This window comes from Crinia signifera, chromosome 5, assembly GCF_055691185.1.
Source record: "Crinia signifera chromosome 5, ASM5569118v1, whole genome shotgun sequence".
In the NCBI taxonomy this organism is placed as follows: Eukaryota; Metazoa; Chordata; class Amphibia; order Anura; family Myobatrachidae; genus Crinia; species Crinia signifera.
In genome coordinates, this window is record NC_139221.1 from 66,067,639 (window position 1) to 66,083,208 (window position 15,570).

Consider the following 15,570-nt stretch of genomic DNA (forward strand, 5'->3'; position numbering starts at 1 on the left):
ATTTCCCCCTGAATCTATACATGCCTAGTTCTGTAGTGCTTCACCTGCGATTTTGGATTTGTTGAAAACTCATTTCTGTGAGGTTGAAGTTGCTGCCCAAAGTCTTTCAAACAATGGGGCAGATGTATTAAGGCTGATGAAGAGATGAAGTGGAGATAAAGTAGAAGGTGATAACGGAAAAGCTAATCATGTTTGAAAAATGACAGTTAGGGGTTGATTGGCTGGTGCGTTATCAACTTCCACTTTATCTCTTCACCAGGCTTAACATATCTTCCCCACTGTGAGCTGTGATGCAAATGTACAGAAAAAGAAAGTACATACACCTCTCCTAGGGGCTCAGTTGTGCTGGTGTCTTGCACAGATTGAGGCTTTACGGGGCATATTTAGTAAAGTGCAGGTTTCTAGAAGTGGAGATGTTTTCCATAGCAACCAATCAGATTCTATTTACTATTTATCTGGCACCTTCTAGAAGATAATAGCTAGCACCTGGGCAACATCTCCACATCTGTAAACCCACACTTTAGTAAATATACCCCTAAGTGTATGAAAACACATCTGTGTATCCCTGCATCCCAATACAAAGAACTTACATTTATATTTCCCTGATCACTACATATTTAATAAGAATCGCTGAACAATCAAATCTACAGTGTACTTTACTAATTATCTTTGGTTTTTCTCTCTCCCATCGTAAGACTGCAGGAAACATACAATATATCACGGCCAGTATAAATATATGGGTCAGCTCTATCCTTGCCAATGATCCAATCATTGATTGTAATATTACTGCACCATCCTGGACTTGGAATCAAACGTGTATTGTAAGTAATAAGCGACCTGTCAGCAGAAAGAGATGACAGCAGCCATTTTTTCTCCAAGTATACAGATGCCAGACGTATTAAAAAAATATATATTCTGAAGCATGTAAATCCCCAGAAAAGGGCTTGCTCATCAGCTCTGGGAAGGAATGAGCATGGAAGTAATGCTGAGTTTTATACAATTAGGAATAAAAATGCAAGTTAAGTTATGATAATGGAACATATAATTTAAAGCATGTGTGTTTTCGGCTACTACTAATCTTACTTCTATTAAGCAAAGTACATTTTATTTTCCCACAAGTCCATAGTCATTGCCAATCTAAACGCATTTTTTTGTCAGTTCCCAGGAGACCATAGTTCAGCTATGAAACAAGTGTAGTGTTTCACCTGGAAACCGCTCCGACGGCTCTTATCAATGCCTCTCAGTGGCCCGCTGCTAGCGAGGGCGCAATTATACTGTTACACTTGTGATGCACAGAAGCGGCCGGGCTATGAATGCTGCTGTGTGCTGTACACTACACTACTTTGTAGCATAGCGGATTTCATCAACACTTCCACATGTGATAAATTGTTTTCAGTCTGACAGCCCCGACTGATTACTATTTATACACAGAATATGCACAAATAGGCTTACAGAAGCTGGGAATATTTTACTGGGAATTAAAGCTAAAGTTCTCAGTCGCACGAATGTATTTATGTGTGACATGCTGAATGTGATGGGAGGAAGAACTGCTCCCCTTTATCATACCGTTTCCTGCTCAGCACCAGATGTAACATATTTTAACCTCGTCTATGGGTCAGGGTGAGCAGTCATTAGGACCACCACTATAGGTTGACAGTCTCTAGATCAACACATGAAATAGGTCGACACAAGCATTAGTTCGACATGGAAAAGGTTGACATAAAAAAAGTAAAAATGGGTTTTTCATGGTGTTTTATTTATTTATTTTAAGTGGTTTTTCATACTGCTGGACCGATTTGGACATAATCAATGCTAGATGGCTTAATTGTGCCCAGATTAGGTTCACGGCCACTAAAACCCCCAATCCTAACCCCAAACCCGTGGGGGTCCTGAGGGCCCAAAAAGGGGTCCAGCCACTACACACAGTGGGTCAGGGAAGCAAGAAATTGCAAAGTTGAATAACATAGAGGGGGTAGAGGACATGGGGTTTAAGAAATAAAATGTGGTCAGATCTGGGAGCCAACCACAGAGCGGTATATGCTGGGCACACCATGGGCATGAGGAGCATGTTCAGGGCCTACCGCCGGACAAATGACAGATGACACTAGGCAGCCACCTCCTGGGTCTGTTGGAAGAGCTGTCAAGAATAGTTTTTCTGATCCTGTCAATTCCTAAATGTGAGACTCGCAGGCTCAGATAAACTATTCTACACATTTGTCTTGTTTCTTGTCTTTATTTTAAACCCCTGGACAAACTCTGAGTGGAAGGGTGAAAGAAGGTTTTCTCCTGATTTTAAATATTGGAGATCAACAACCGAACACGACAGAAGGGGAGTACCTTTATTGTTCTTCATTACTCCATATTCCTACATCAATAATATTTAAGTGTCCATAAGAGGAGCGTCGAAGTTTAGAGTATACCTTCTATATATATAAGAGAAGGATAAGGTTCAAGTAATGCCAATTGCACAACCAAACCCGAGCAACACCGCTTATCTCAGCTAGTATATATATACTGTATATATATATTGCTACCTAATAGAAAGTGCAGGACAGTTTCTGTACATCCAGTTAATTCAGCTCAAGCAGTCTGTGTCAGACAAGTGAACTGAAAGGCTAGTGAGAAAATGACTCTCAAGTAGGGATGAGCGGGTCCGGATCTCCGAGATCCGGACCCGCACGGACGTCCTGAATCCGAATCCGGATCCAGGACGTCCGCGGACTCCCGCGCAGGCCCGGATCCGAAATCGAGGCCCGACGTCACGTTGGTGACGTCGGATTCTCGCGAGATCCGGATCCCTTAAAAGCCGGGACCCACCGCCGCCATCTTCATTCTGCGGGGAGACGCAGAGCAGGGAGCAGTGCTGCCAGAGAGGTTTTTTTTTTCCTTTATTGCTGGAGCGTTGTGTTGTGTGTGTCACTGTGCTGCTGCTACAGAGCTGCTGCTACAGAGTACAGAGTCAGACAGAGGGGGTTTAATAATTTTTATTGTGCTGCCGGAGAGGGTTTTTTTTTTCTATATTGCTGGAGCGTTGTGTTGTGTCACTGTGCTGCTGCTACAGAGTACTACAGACAGAGGGGGTTTAATTTTTATTGTGCTGCCGGAGAGGGGTTTTTGTGCTGCCTGGCTACCTGTTATACGGTAGTAAACACCTACCAGGCAGTCACCTCTGTTGTTGCCAGTGCCACTACCTAGTACCTACCTCTCAAAGTATATAAATAAATAAAAAAAAAAAAAAATATATAAAAATATAAAAAAAATAATTATAAGTTGTTGTTGTTGCTGACACCACTGGCTGCCGTTAGATATCGCAGTAATTAAATTTTTAACTCCGGTTTGCTGACGCCACTTGTTGTGTTACCTACCAGTATATCGCAGTATATACACAAAATAAATATTGTATCTTGCTGCTGTTGTCACTGGCTAGTGACAACCAGCTGATATCTCGGTATCCAGTTTTCTGACACCGCTGCCTACCGTTAGATATCGCAGTAAATAACTCCGGTTTGCTGACGCCACTTGTTGTGTTACCTACCAGTATATCGCAGTATATACACAAAATAAATATTGTATCTTGCTGCTGTTGTCACTGGCTAGTGACAACCAGCTGATATCTCGGTATCCAGTTTTCTGACACCGCTGCCTACCGTTAGATATCGCAGTAAATAACTCCGGTTTTCTGACGCCACTTGTGTTACCTACCAGTATATCGCAGTATATACACAAAATAAATATTGTATCTTGCTGCTGTTGTCACTGGCTAGTGACAACCAGCTGATATCTCGGTATCCAGTTTTCTGACACCGCTGCCTACCGTTAGATATCGCAGTAAATAACTCCGGTTTGCTGACGCCACTTGTTGTGTTACCTACCAGTATATCGCAGTATATACACAAAATAAATATTGTATCTTGCTGCTGTTGTCACTGGCTAGTGACAACCAGCTGATATCTCGGTATCCAGTTTGCTGACACCGCTGCCTACCGGTAGATATCGCAGTAAATAACTCCGGTTTGCTGACGCCACTTGTTGTGTTACCTACCAGTATATCGCAGTATATACACAAAATAAATATTGTATCTTGCTGCTGTTGTCACTGGCTAGTGACAACCAGCTGATATCTCGGTATCCAGTTTTCTGACACCGCTGCCTACCGTTAGATATCGCAGTAAATAACTCCGGTTTGCTGACGCCACTTGTTGTGTTACCTACCAGTATATCGCAGTATATACACAAAATAAATATTGTATCTTGCTGCTGTTGTCACTGGCTAGTGACAACCAGCTGATATCTCGGTATCCAGTTTGCTGACACCGCTGCCTACCGTTAGATATCGCAGTAAATAACTCCGGTTTGCTGACGCCACTTGTGTTACCTACCAGTATATCGCAGTATATACACAAAATAAATATTGTATCTTGCTGCTGTTGTCACTGGCTAGTGACAACCAGCTGATATCTCGGTATCCAGTTTGCTGACACCGCTGCCTACCGTTAGATATCGCAGTAAATAACTCCGGTTTGCTGACGCCACTTGTTGTGTTACCTACCAGTATTTCGCAGTATATACACAAAATAAATATTGTATCTTGCTGCTGTTGTCACTGGCTAGTGACAACCAGCTGATATCTCGGTATCCAGTTTGCTGACACCGCTGCCTACCGGTAGATATCGCAGTAAATAACTCCGGTTTGCTGACGCCACTTGTTGTGTTACCTACCAGTATATCGCAGTATATACACAAAATAAATATTGTATCTTGCTGCTGTTGTCACTGGCTAGTGACAACCAGCTGATATCTCGGTATCCAGTTTTCTGACACCGCTGCCTACCGTTAGATATCGCAGTAAATAACTCCGGTTTGCTGACGCCACTTGTTGTGTTACCTACCAGTATATCGCAGTATATACACAAAATAAATATTGTATCTTGCTGCTGTTGTCACTGGCTAGTGACAACCAGCTGATATCTCGGTATCCAGTTTTCTGACACCGCTGCCTACCGTTAGATATCGCAGTAAATAACTCTGGTTTGCTGACGCCACTTGTGTTACCTACCAGTATATTGCAGTATATACACAAAATAAATATTGTATCTTGCTGCTGTTGTCACTGGCTAGTGACAACCAGCTGATATCTCGGTATCCAGTTTGCTGACACCGCTGCCTACCGGTAGATATCGCAGTAAATAACTCCGGTTTGCTGACGCCACTTGTGTTACCTACCAGTATATCGCAGTATATACACAAAATAAATATTGTATCTTGCTGCTGTTGTCACTGGCTAGTGACAACCAGCTGATATCTCGGTATCCAGTTTGCTGACACCGCTGCCTACCGGTAGATATCGCAGTAAATAACTCCGGTTTGCTGACGCCACTTGTTGTGTTACCTACCAGTATATCGCAGTATATACACAAAATAAATATTGTATCTTGCTGCTGTTGTCACTGGCTAGTGACAACCAGCTGATATCTCGGTATCCAGTTTTCTGACACCGCTGCCTACCGTTAGATATCGCAGTAAATAACTCCGGTTTGCTGACGCCACTTGTTGTGTTACCTACCAGTATATCGCAGTATATACACAAAATAAATATTGTATCTTGCTGCTGTTGTCACTGGCTAGTGACAACCAGCTGATATCTCGGTATCCAGTTTTCTGACACCGCTGCCTACCGTTAGATATCGCAGTAAATAACTCCGGTTTGCTGACGCCACTTGTTGTGTTACCTACCAGTATATCGCAGTATATACACAAAATAAATATTGTATCTTGCTGCTGTTGTCACTGGCTAGTGACAACCAGCTGATATCTCGGTATCCAGTTTTCTGACACCGCTGCCTACCGTTAGATATCGCAGTAAATAACTCCGGTTTGCTGACGCCACTTGTTGTGTTACCTACCAGTATATCGCAGTATATACACAAAATAAATATTGTATCTTGCTGCTGTTGTCACTGGCTAGTGACAACCAGCTGATATCTCGGTATCCAGTTTTCTGACACCGCTGCCTACCGTTAGATATCGCAGTAAATAACTCCGGTTTGCTGACGCCACTTGTTGTGTTACCTACCAGTATATCGCAGTATATACACAAAATAAATATTGTATCTTGCTGCTGTTGTCACTGGCTAGTGACAACCAGCTGATATCTCGGTATCCAGTTTGCTGACACCGCTGCCTACCGTTAGATATCCACAATATGGAGGATAAAAAAAATAGGAAAATATGAGGAGCCGCTTCGTCGTGCTTCTGAAGCTGATGCCACTAGTCATCATGACATAGACGATGAAATGCCATCAACGTCGTCTGCCAAGGCCGATGCCCAGTGTCAAAGTAGAGGGCATGTAAAATCCAAAAAGCCAAAGTTGAGTAAAAGGCCCTTAAAAAGAAAAAGCAAATCATTGGAGGAGAAACGTAAAGTTGCCAGTGTGCCATTTACAACACGGAGTGGCAAGGAACGGCTACGGCCATGGCCTATGTTCATGACTAGTGGCTCAGCTTCAGAAGATGATCAAAGTCCTCCTCCTCCTCCTCCTTCTCCCACTTAAAAATTTAAGAGAGTTAAGCTGTCACCAACAAGAATCCAGCAAACAACTCTGCCTTCCAAAGAAGACATGGTATCACAAATCCCAGCGGAGAGTCCAAGGGTGTTGGTGGTTGCGATGCCTGACCTTCCCATCACTGTACGGGAAGAGGAGGCTCCTTTCAGCATTCGCAGCACACCCTCTGCATGTGCTGGAAGGATCACAGACAGTGCAGTTGCAGATGTCGATAATGAAGGTGTCAGTGTTGTACACCAGGAGGAGGATATTGATGAAGCTGGTGCTGAGGGAGAAATTGACGAGGAGGACGATGCTGATGTGGTTTGCTTAAATGAGGCACCGGGCAAGACAGTTGTTGTCCGTGAGATTCCAAAGGGCATCACCATGCCTGGACAGAAGACCAATAAATCCACCTCTTCGGTCTGGAATTATTTTTATCCCAAACCGTCCAACAATTGTTTTGCCATATGTAGCTTATGCAAAGCTCAAATAAGCAGGGGTAAGGACGTTTCCCACCTAGGGACATCCTCCCTTCTACGTCACTTGAAGAGCGTTCATAAGTTGCTGTTTAGTTCAGAAACTGTGGCTAAGAATGTACACAGTCCAGGGACAACTAAATCCCTTTGTCCTGTTGTGTCCACGTGCCCAACCACACCGCAAAGTCCCTCCTCGTCAATTTCATCCTCAATGAGGATTGGGAGTAGTCCTATAGGCCATGTTACTTGCCTGACTGACTCCTCTCCTATCCGGGATTCTTCTGGAGGATCCTGCATTGCTACGCCTCCTACTGCTGCCGCTGCTGCTGTTGCTGCTGGGAGTCGTTCATCATCCCGGAGGGGAAGTCGGAACATTTCTTTCACTAAGCAATTGACTGTCCAACAGTCCTTTGCCATGAAGATGAAGTATGACAGCAGTCATCCAATGGCAAAGCGGGTAACTGAGGCCTTAGCAGATCTGATTGTATTAGATGTGCTTCCGGTGTCCATAACTGCTGGAATAGGATTTAGACGATTGATGGACTTAGTGTGTCCCCGTTACAAAATACCGTCAAGATTCCACTTCGCTAGACAGGCGATACCGAAGCTGTACAGTGAAGTGCATAAAAGTGTTCTCAGTGCCCTGAAAAATGCGGTCATACCCACTGTCCACTTAACAACGGACATGTGGACAAGTGGAAAAGGGCAGACTAGGGATTACATGACCGTGACAGCCCACTGGGTAGATGAATCGCCTTGTCCAGCAGCAACAACAGCAGCAGCACCAGTAGTAGGACCTAGGAAATGCCAGCTCCTTCCTAGGCAGGCTACGTTGTGTGTAACCGCTTTCCGTAAGAGGCACACCGCCGATAACCTCTTACAGAAACTGAGGGTAATCATTGGGCAATGGCTTACCCCTCTTAGACTCTCCTGGGGATTTGTGGTGTCAGACAATGCCAGCAATATCGTGCGGGCATTAAAGCAGGGCAAATTCCAGCATGTGCCCTGTTTTGCTCACACGATAAATTTGGTGGTCCAGAGTTTTCTAAGAGACAACAGAGCTGTGCAGGAGACTCTTTCGGTGGCCCGAAAAATTTCTGGCCACTTTCGGCATTCGGCGGCTGCATGCCAAAGACTGGAGCGGCAGCAAACACTGTTGAACCTGCCCCTCCATCAGCTGAAGCAAGAGGTCGTAACGCGGTGGAACTCAACCCTCTATATGCTTCAGAGGATGGAGGAGCAGCAAAGGGCCATTCAAGCCTATACATCCACCTATGACATAGGCAAAGGAGGGGGTATGCACCTGACTCAAGCACAGTGGAGAATGATTTCAGTGTTGTGCAAGATTCTCCAACCCTTCGAACTTGCCACACGTGAAGTCAGTTCAGACACTGCCAGCTTGAGTCAGGTCATTCCCCTCATCAGGCTTTTGCAGAAACAGTTGGAGAAAGTGAAGGAGGAGCTGAGACGGAGCGAGTCCTCTAAGCATGTGGGACTTGTGGATAAAGTCCTTCATACGCTTTGCCAGGATTCGAGGGTGGTACAAATGTTGAAATCAGAGGAGTACATTTTGGCCACCGTGCTCGATCCTCGGTTTAAAGCCTACGTGGTGTCACTCTTTCCGGCGGACACAAGCCTGCAGAAGTGCAAAGAACTGCTGGTGAGAAAACTGTCATCTTCTGAAGTGGAAAGTGACTCAGCAGCACCTTCTCCTTCATTTTCTCCAGCAACTGGTTCTGCCAGGAAACAACTGCGATTTCCTAAACCCCCCGCTGGTGGTGATAAAGGACCAAGTTTGGACATTTGGTCTGGGCTGAAGGACCTTCCAACAATTTCTGACATGTCTACTGCCACTGCCTATGATGCTATCACCATTGACAGAATGGTGGAGGATTATATGGGTGACAGCACCCAAGTAGGCATGTCAGAGAGTCCTTACCAGTACTGGCAGAAAAAAAAGGAAATTTGGAAGCCCCTGTACAAACTGGCTCTATATTACCTCAGTTGCCCTTCCTCCAGTGTGTACTCCGAAAGAGTTTTTAGTGCAGCTGGGAACCTTGTCAGCAATAAGCGTAGGAGGTTGCTTCCAAATAATGTGGAGAAGATGATGTTCATAAAAATGAATTATCAATTCTACGAGAAAGACCAGCGTCCACAAAGTACACAGGAACCTGTGGTGGTGGATTCCAGCGGGGACGAATTAATACTCTGTGAGGGTGAGGAAGAACAAGATACTGATGGTGGTGAGGAATTGCTGGATGAGGATGAGGACGACCTTTTGCCTCTGTAGAGCCAGTTTGTGCAGGGACATATTAAATGGCAGCTTGTGATGTGGGGGCCCAAACGAACCAATCATTTCAGCCACAGTCGTGTGGCAGACCCTGTGGCTGAAATGATTGCTTTGTTAAAGTGTGCGTGTCCTGTTTACACAACATAAGGGTGGGTGGGAGGGCCCAAGGACAATTCCATCTTGCACCTCTTTTTTTCTTTTGAATTATGTGCTCTTTGGGGCCTAGTTTTTCTATCTGCCACTGCAGTGCCACTCCTAGATGGGCCACGTGTTTGTGCCGCCCATTTGTCTTGCTTATCATAGTCATCCAGCTACCTCGGTGCAACATTTTGGCCTAAAAACAATATTGTGAGGTGTGAGGTGTTCAGAATAGACTGTAAATGAGTGGAGAAGAAAGCTATTGGGGTTAATAATAGCATAGGAGCAAAAAAACACCTAAATTATGCGATTTTAACCATTTTTATGCTTTTTTCAAAAAAATCAGAACCCAAAACCCAAAACCTTTAGGGGGTGTTTTGGCAAAACCCATTAGAACCCAAAACCTGAAGGTAATCAGAACCCAAAACCCAAAACCCAAAACGCGAAAAAGTGTCCGGTGCACATCACTACTCTCAAGGGGTGTACACCCAGAGCGATCCTTCTAATGCTGTGTACACACGGGGGAGATATATTGCTCAGCCATATATTGCTGAGCAATATATGGCTGAGCAATATATGGCTCAGTTTCTCCTGTTCATCAGCGACCAGAGATGGTCGCTGATGAAAAAGAAACTGCCGGGGGGAGCCCGGCAGTGGTAATCAGCTGGTCGCAGGAGCATGTTCCTGCGACCAGCGATCACCACAGGGGCAAAAACGGGAGCGCGCACCCGGCGATATATCGCCGGTGCACACTCCCATTGCGGGCAATATGGTCGCACAGCGAACATATTTCCCGCGATTTTGGACAAAATCGCCCCCGTGTGTACGCACCTTAAGCGATTTTGACTACATAGTCAAAATTGCTTAGAAGGTTAGTAAAGATCGCTGTCAAGGTTAGACAAATCATCCTATAATATTGCTTAGTAAAAAGAGATGCCAGACAAGAATATTGTGACTAGATTGCTGGCTGTCTACTCAAAATTGCTGGTATTCACAGCTGAGGGAGATATTCACTAGGCGATCTGCAATGAATACCAACCCAATATGTTAATTCTAGTATAGTCAAAATCGCCCATAGACAAAATCACTAAATCGCTGGTGAATTAGTCAAATCGCTGTTGTATCTAGTCAAATCGCTTAGACAAAATCGCTTAGTTGAAGTCGCTCACTAGCAAAAATCGCTCCGTGTGTACACCCCTTCATTATAATATAAAACAGCATTTCATAGGAATACTAAATGCCAAAACTAAATGCAAAGTACAATTTCAAACAGCCCTCAGTTTAGAAATGTTGGGCATGTATTTATTAATTTTGCATTGAAAGTAGTTCTTCGAAACTAAACATCAACATATAGCATTAGCAACCTGCAGACTATTTAGAAAGAACTCCACACAAGACCGGAAATAGCTTGAAAATTAATGCAAACCAAACATAAATCCAAGCAGGCAATTCCACTCATCTTGGTTCCACCTTTTAACCGGGCAAACATATGATAGGCAGAACATTTCACCCCCTTTTCCTCCCTTTTAGGAGTCACATTTTTTAAAATCCCTGCTTAGTGGGTGCCTATAAAAATCTTTCACAGTACCCAGCCCCTCCAGCAGGTCACATGTCTCAGGTCCAAACGAGAGAGTTCACCACCTGTCACATTTTACAGAGCACAATGGAGATGAATTGTAAATGGTTAGTATACATTTTGACACATACTGTAACTCCAAAACGAAGCAACCAATGACAACACCAATATTTTTCTGTAAATCTATGAGCCAAGACCTTTGTTATAAGACGTGCCCTGCTCAGACAATGGCATGTCACTCATAAAAGTCACCCTTCTGCTGTTAACGTATAGGTAAAGACTATAGACTATCTTACCATATATTTTCTGAATTCCCTGTAAGTCATCGGTAGGTAGCTTGAAGTTGTCGGTTTCCATGTACTGATAAAATGGAGCCATGATTGCCGTTGGGTCATTGGAGTGTTCCAGTCCTAAAGCATGACCCAATTCATGTACTGCCACCAGAAATAGGTCATTTCCTGCGAAACAAAATTAATGAGAACACTTTGTCAAAGAATAGAATCAATAATGTAATTACACACACAAGCAATTCAAATACTACTTAATTAATTCAAGAAACAGTTGGAAGAGAAAGAAACGATTTATCTTGTAATTGCATAAGAGGGAAGCAGGTGTGGAAAATCATTTCATTTCATTGTCTCTAATTGTTTACATTATCGGAATAACCTACAAGAAGTCATCTCATACATTCTTCTACTCTTTCATTTATGACGTTATTTGATTTTGTATAGTACATGGAATTCTCTACAACTCATGCATACCTTACTGTTAATACAAACAGAAACACTATGACATTTCTTCATTATCAGAATGTCTTGTTTTACAGTTCAGTCCACTGTGGTTGCAAGTCATGTCAATTTAACTGACAATTAAAGGTTTTGAGGGACCTGCGTTCTTGAGAATTAAGCTGACCACACAGTTACAGATCCATCTATGTACTTGCCAATATTCCCTTAGAGACACCAACAAAGTGGACACATTTAAAGACCGAGCGCACGATGAACAATTTAAGTTAAATCAATTGTTAAAGGTACCAAATATAAAAACAGGTCAATAAAGTCTTCCAATGTAAATAAAATGCCTTCGCTATGAAATCTGCAAGCATCTACGGTCTGATAGCACGTTTGTAAAATGAACAGGTCAATATATGTAGTTTACGATCAATTGATTCCAGTTCTCTCTCTGACAGAGGTTTGGAGAGCTAGAACAGTGACTTTTATGATTTTAACGATCATATTCAATGATGACTGTTTGGCACAGACAGTGGCGTAAGTTTGTCCAAGTTGACCGGAGGCAAGATAAATATTGGTGTCCCCCCCTCCACACACACACTACCACAGCGGTCCTCAAACTATTTTGCTCTGGGACCCCATCAGACAATAAAAATAACTATGGGACCCCAGCAAGTGACTGCAGAAGGTCATCACATCACATGTGTAGTCAGCAGACAGCACATACATGGCAGCATTGTGGAGGCACAAAATGATGGGAGGAGTCTAAATAACAGACAATTCAACAGATGTTTCAGACTCCTTCAATCACTGACTGAAATTAGAAAAGTCATCAGCCTGATGGTCAGCAACATGGAGTCGCGACCCCATGCAGAGAAGGTCGGGACCCACTTTGGGGTCAGGACCCGCAGTTTGAGAACCGCTGCACTACCATATAGAAATGTATGTACAGATGGAGCCCCTCTCATCTAGCCCTTTATTACGATTACGTGAGTAATAGGATTACTCTGCTAATCCCCTACTGTATTGTTCTATGTATTGTATTGCAGCTGAGAACAATAGGATAGCCATGGTGAGCCATGCTGAGCCATGGCCTAAAGAAGATAAATGAGAGGGGCTCCATCTTTATGCATGCATGCACAATCCAGAAAATATTTATATAACTCTTGATATAATGCACCACATTTATATACATTTATCCTTTATTTTAACAAATGCATTGCTTAACAGTCATCAGGGACATGCGGTGAGGTAAATGGATAAGGTGTCCCTGGCAAGTACCAGAGTCAGATGTGCACACAATTTATGAGCCATGGGGTACATGTTGGCATAATACACAAGTGCAGCAGTATATATTGCTGTAGATTCGCTGAGTTTTAATGAGAGATGTGCAGCAAAGGTAGCCAGGTGAGGCACTGCCTCACCTGCCATAGACGGTTTACTCCAGAGTTTTGACTATGAAAATAATTAGATTTAGATTAGATTTTTTTTATAGATTTTTTGTATTTTCAACATACTTTATAAACTCAAAACTCCGGCACATACGTTAGTATGACAGGAAAGGCTGTGCCTCACCTGCCTCACCCCAACGCACGCCGCTGACAGTCATAGCCAGGATTAGAACCTGTGACCTGTCTCACAGGAGGCAGACACCTTACTGAGAAAGCTATTTGTTCCTGCACAAAAGTCTCCAGATTCTGACTCTGTATAATTGTTAGTTCAAAACCATTACTATTAGGCAGAGCTATGTAGTGTAGTAACTTCATATAGCTAGAATTTGCATGCTTCTATTCCAGGAGCAAATAGCAGGTCATGGGTTTTAATACAGAGTGTGACACTTGCAAAAATTATGTTTAGAATAAAGAGAGTGTGACCTCTATTTTCATGCTAGGAGAGGGAGTCAGCTATAGAAGCAATATTGACAAATTAAATCATTCAAACTCGCAGGGGAGGAGAGGTGCCCCCTTGCTAGCAGGAGCCCTGCAGCAAATGACTCCATTGCCTCCTAGAGTTATGACTCTGGGCACAGACGTTGTCTGTGTTTTTTTGTTTATCCTTTCCCTTATTTTTTCCCTTCTCTGGAGTCCCTCTTTCCACTCCAGCTTCTCTCCTCCTAGATTACTTTCCCATGGCAACGATCATGTAATTCCCCATGGCAATGAGCATGTAATTCCCCATGGCAATGAGCATTTAATTCCCCCCTAGGCAATGAGCATGTAATTCCCCCTGGGCAATGAGCAGGTAACTGCCCCTGGGAAATGAGCATGTAACTCCCCCTGGGCATCACGCCTACTGTTATGGTGGAACCACCCATTGTTTTGGTGCCGCACACATGAGGCCACTTCCAGAAATGTTCCAGTCAATTGATGGCAGGTCCCTGTAAGTTGAATCTTTGTCTGTGTTTATTAATAAAATAGTTATTTTATTAAATTCAAACTTTTTAATTCCGGTCACACATTCAGGGCTATGCTCAGTAACCACTACTCATGCTCACAGTCTTTTTTTCGGTATCCTGTTAGTGTCTAAATAGACAGTCAACAGGTCTACCCCAAAATGTTGACATGAAAAAAGTAGACACATGATAAGGTTGACATGAATTTTTCATGCTTTTTTTTTTTTAACTGGCTAGTTCTCACTTCACCATCCATATCAGCACAGAAGGAAAATAATAGTGTGCCGAGCTTACTGAGGCACTGAGCCCAAAGCATTGCAGGTCCATGTCAACAGTCGTTGACATTGAAACCCCTACATTTTAAAAACTCATGTCTATACCTTTCCCATGTTGACCTTTCGACCCTGACAACCTTTTGGGGGTAGACCTATTGACTGTCTATGTAGACACTGTCTATCTAATTATCCACACCTATTTTCACATCAGCCCCATTGCTTGAACTCTTATACTATCGGGCCTCAGGCCTCAAACCTAAAGAAATGTAGTGGATAATTCTCTATTTCTTGTGTGCACAGCTCACGTTACGTAGATTGGCAGTAGAACCCAAAGTCCTGGTCATGCAGGGTACTATTTATCCGCATTTAAGGTCCATACGCACTGGGCGATTATGCTCAGCGTGTATGGACAGCAATGATCGCTATCATCGCTGGGGGGGAAGCCGCTAAGTGCATACACACTGAGTGGCTTTCCCCCTGCCCGGCACCGTCAGCAGGGGGAGGATGGCTTTGCATAGCGCAGCGCTATGCAAAGCCATCCACAAAGCCAATCATTTCCCGCCGATCCTTTCCCGGCGATGATGCGGGAGCGTGCAGCAGCACTCGCAGCTCAAAGCCAGGCCATAGACACTGGGCAGCTGCGAGCTGAAAGCCGCTCAAACTTGATGTTTTGAGCGTCTTTCAGCTCAAAGTTGCCCAGCGTGCATGGACCTTTAAGGTGTTTATGGAAAGCTACATTTATATACACTAAAGTCAGCACCGGAGACTATCTTGTAGAACAGGGGTGGGGAACCTCAGGCCCGGGGGACGTTTGCGGCCCCGGTACCTGGTCTGAGTGGCCCACCCACCCGGCGGCTTTGCCGTGAGTCAAGCACAGGGGAATTCTCGTGAGAGGTCGGTAATTCTTGAGAGATTCCTCTTAATCAACAAAAGCCAGGGACTGTCAGTCCTATTCATTGGCAGCCGCCGGAGCGTGGGACGGCTGCAGCAGGACAATTTGTAAGATACATTTTTACATTTGGCCCCCGAAGGATTTTTTCCCCATACAAACGGCCCCTGGCACAAAAAAGGTTCCCCACCCCTGTTGTAGAGTATTTACTCAAAGTAAAAGTAGCCATTGTATGAGTTAAGTCAATATTCAGGAGAA

General features: G+C 43.9%; 1 protein-coding gene across 2 annotated transcripts in view; it reads right to left on the reverse strand.

The window, feature by feature from the left end:
- Positions 1-15,570, reverse strand: part of MMP16 (matrix metallopeptidase 16) — a 184,070-nt gene that overhangs the window by 35,701 nt on the left and 132,799 nt on the right. For both annotated transcript variants that reach the window (XM_083187385.1, XM_083187384.1), the window contains one exon: positions 11,322-11,483. In XM_083187385.1, the coding sequence (XP_083043511.1) occupies positions 11,322-11,483 (162 nt within the window). The remainder of the gene's footprint in view (positions 1-11,321; positions 11,484-15,570) is intronic.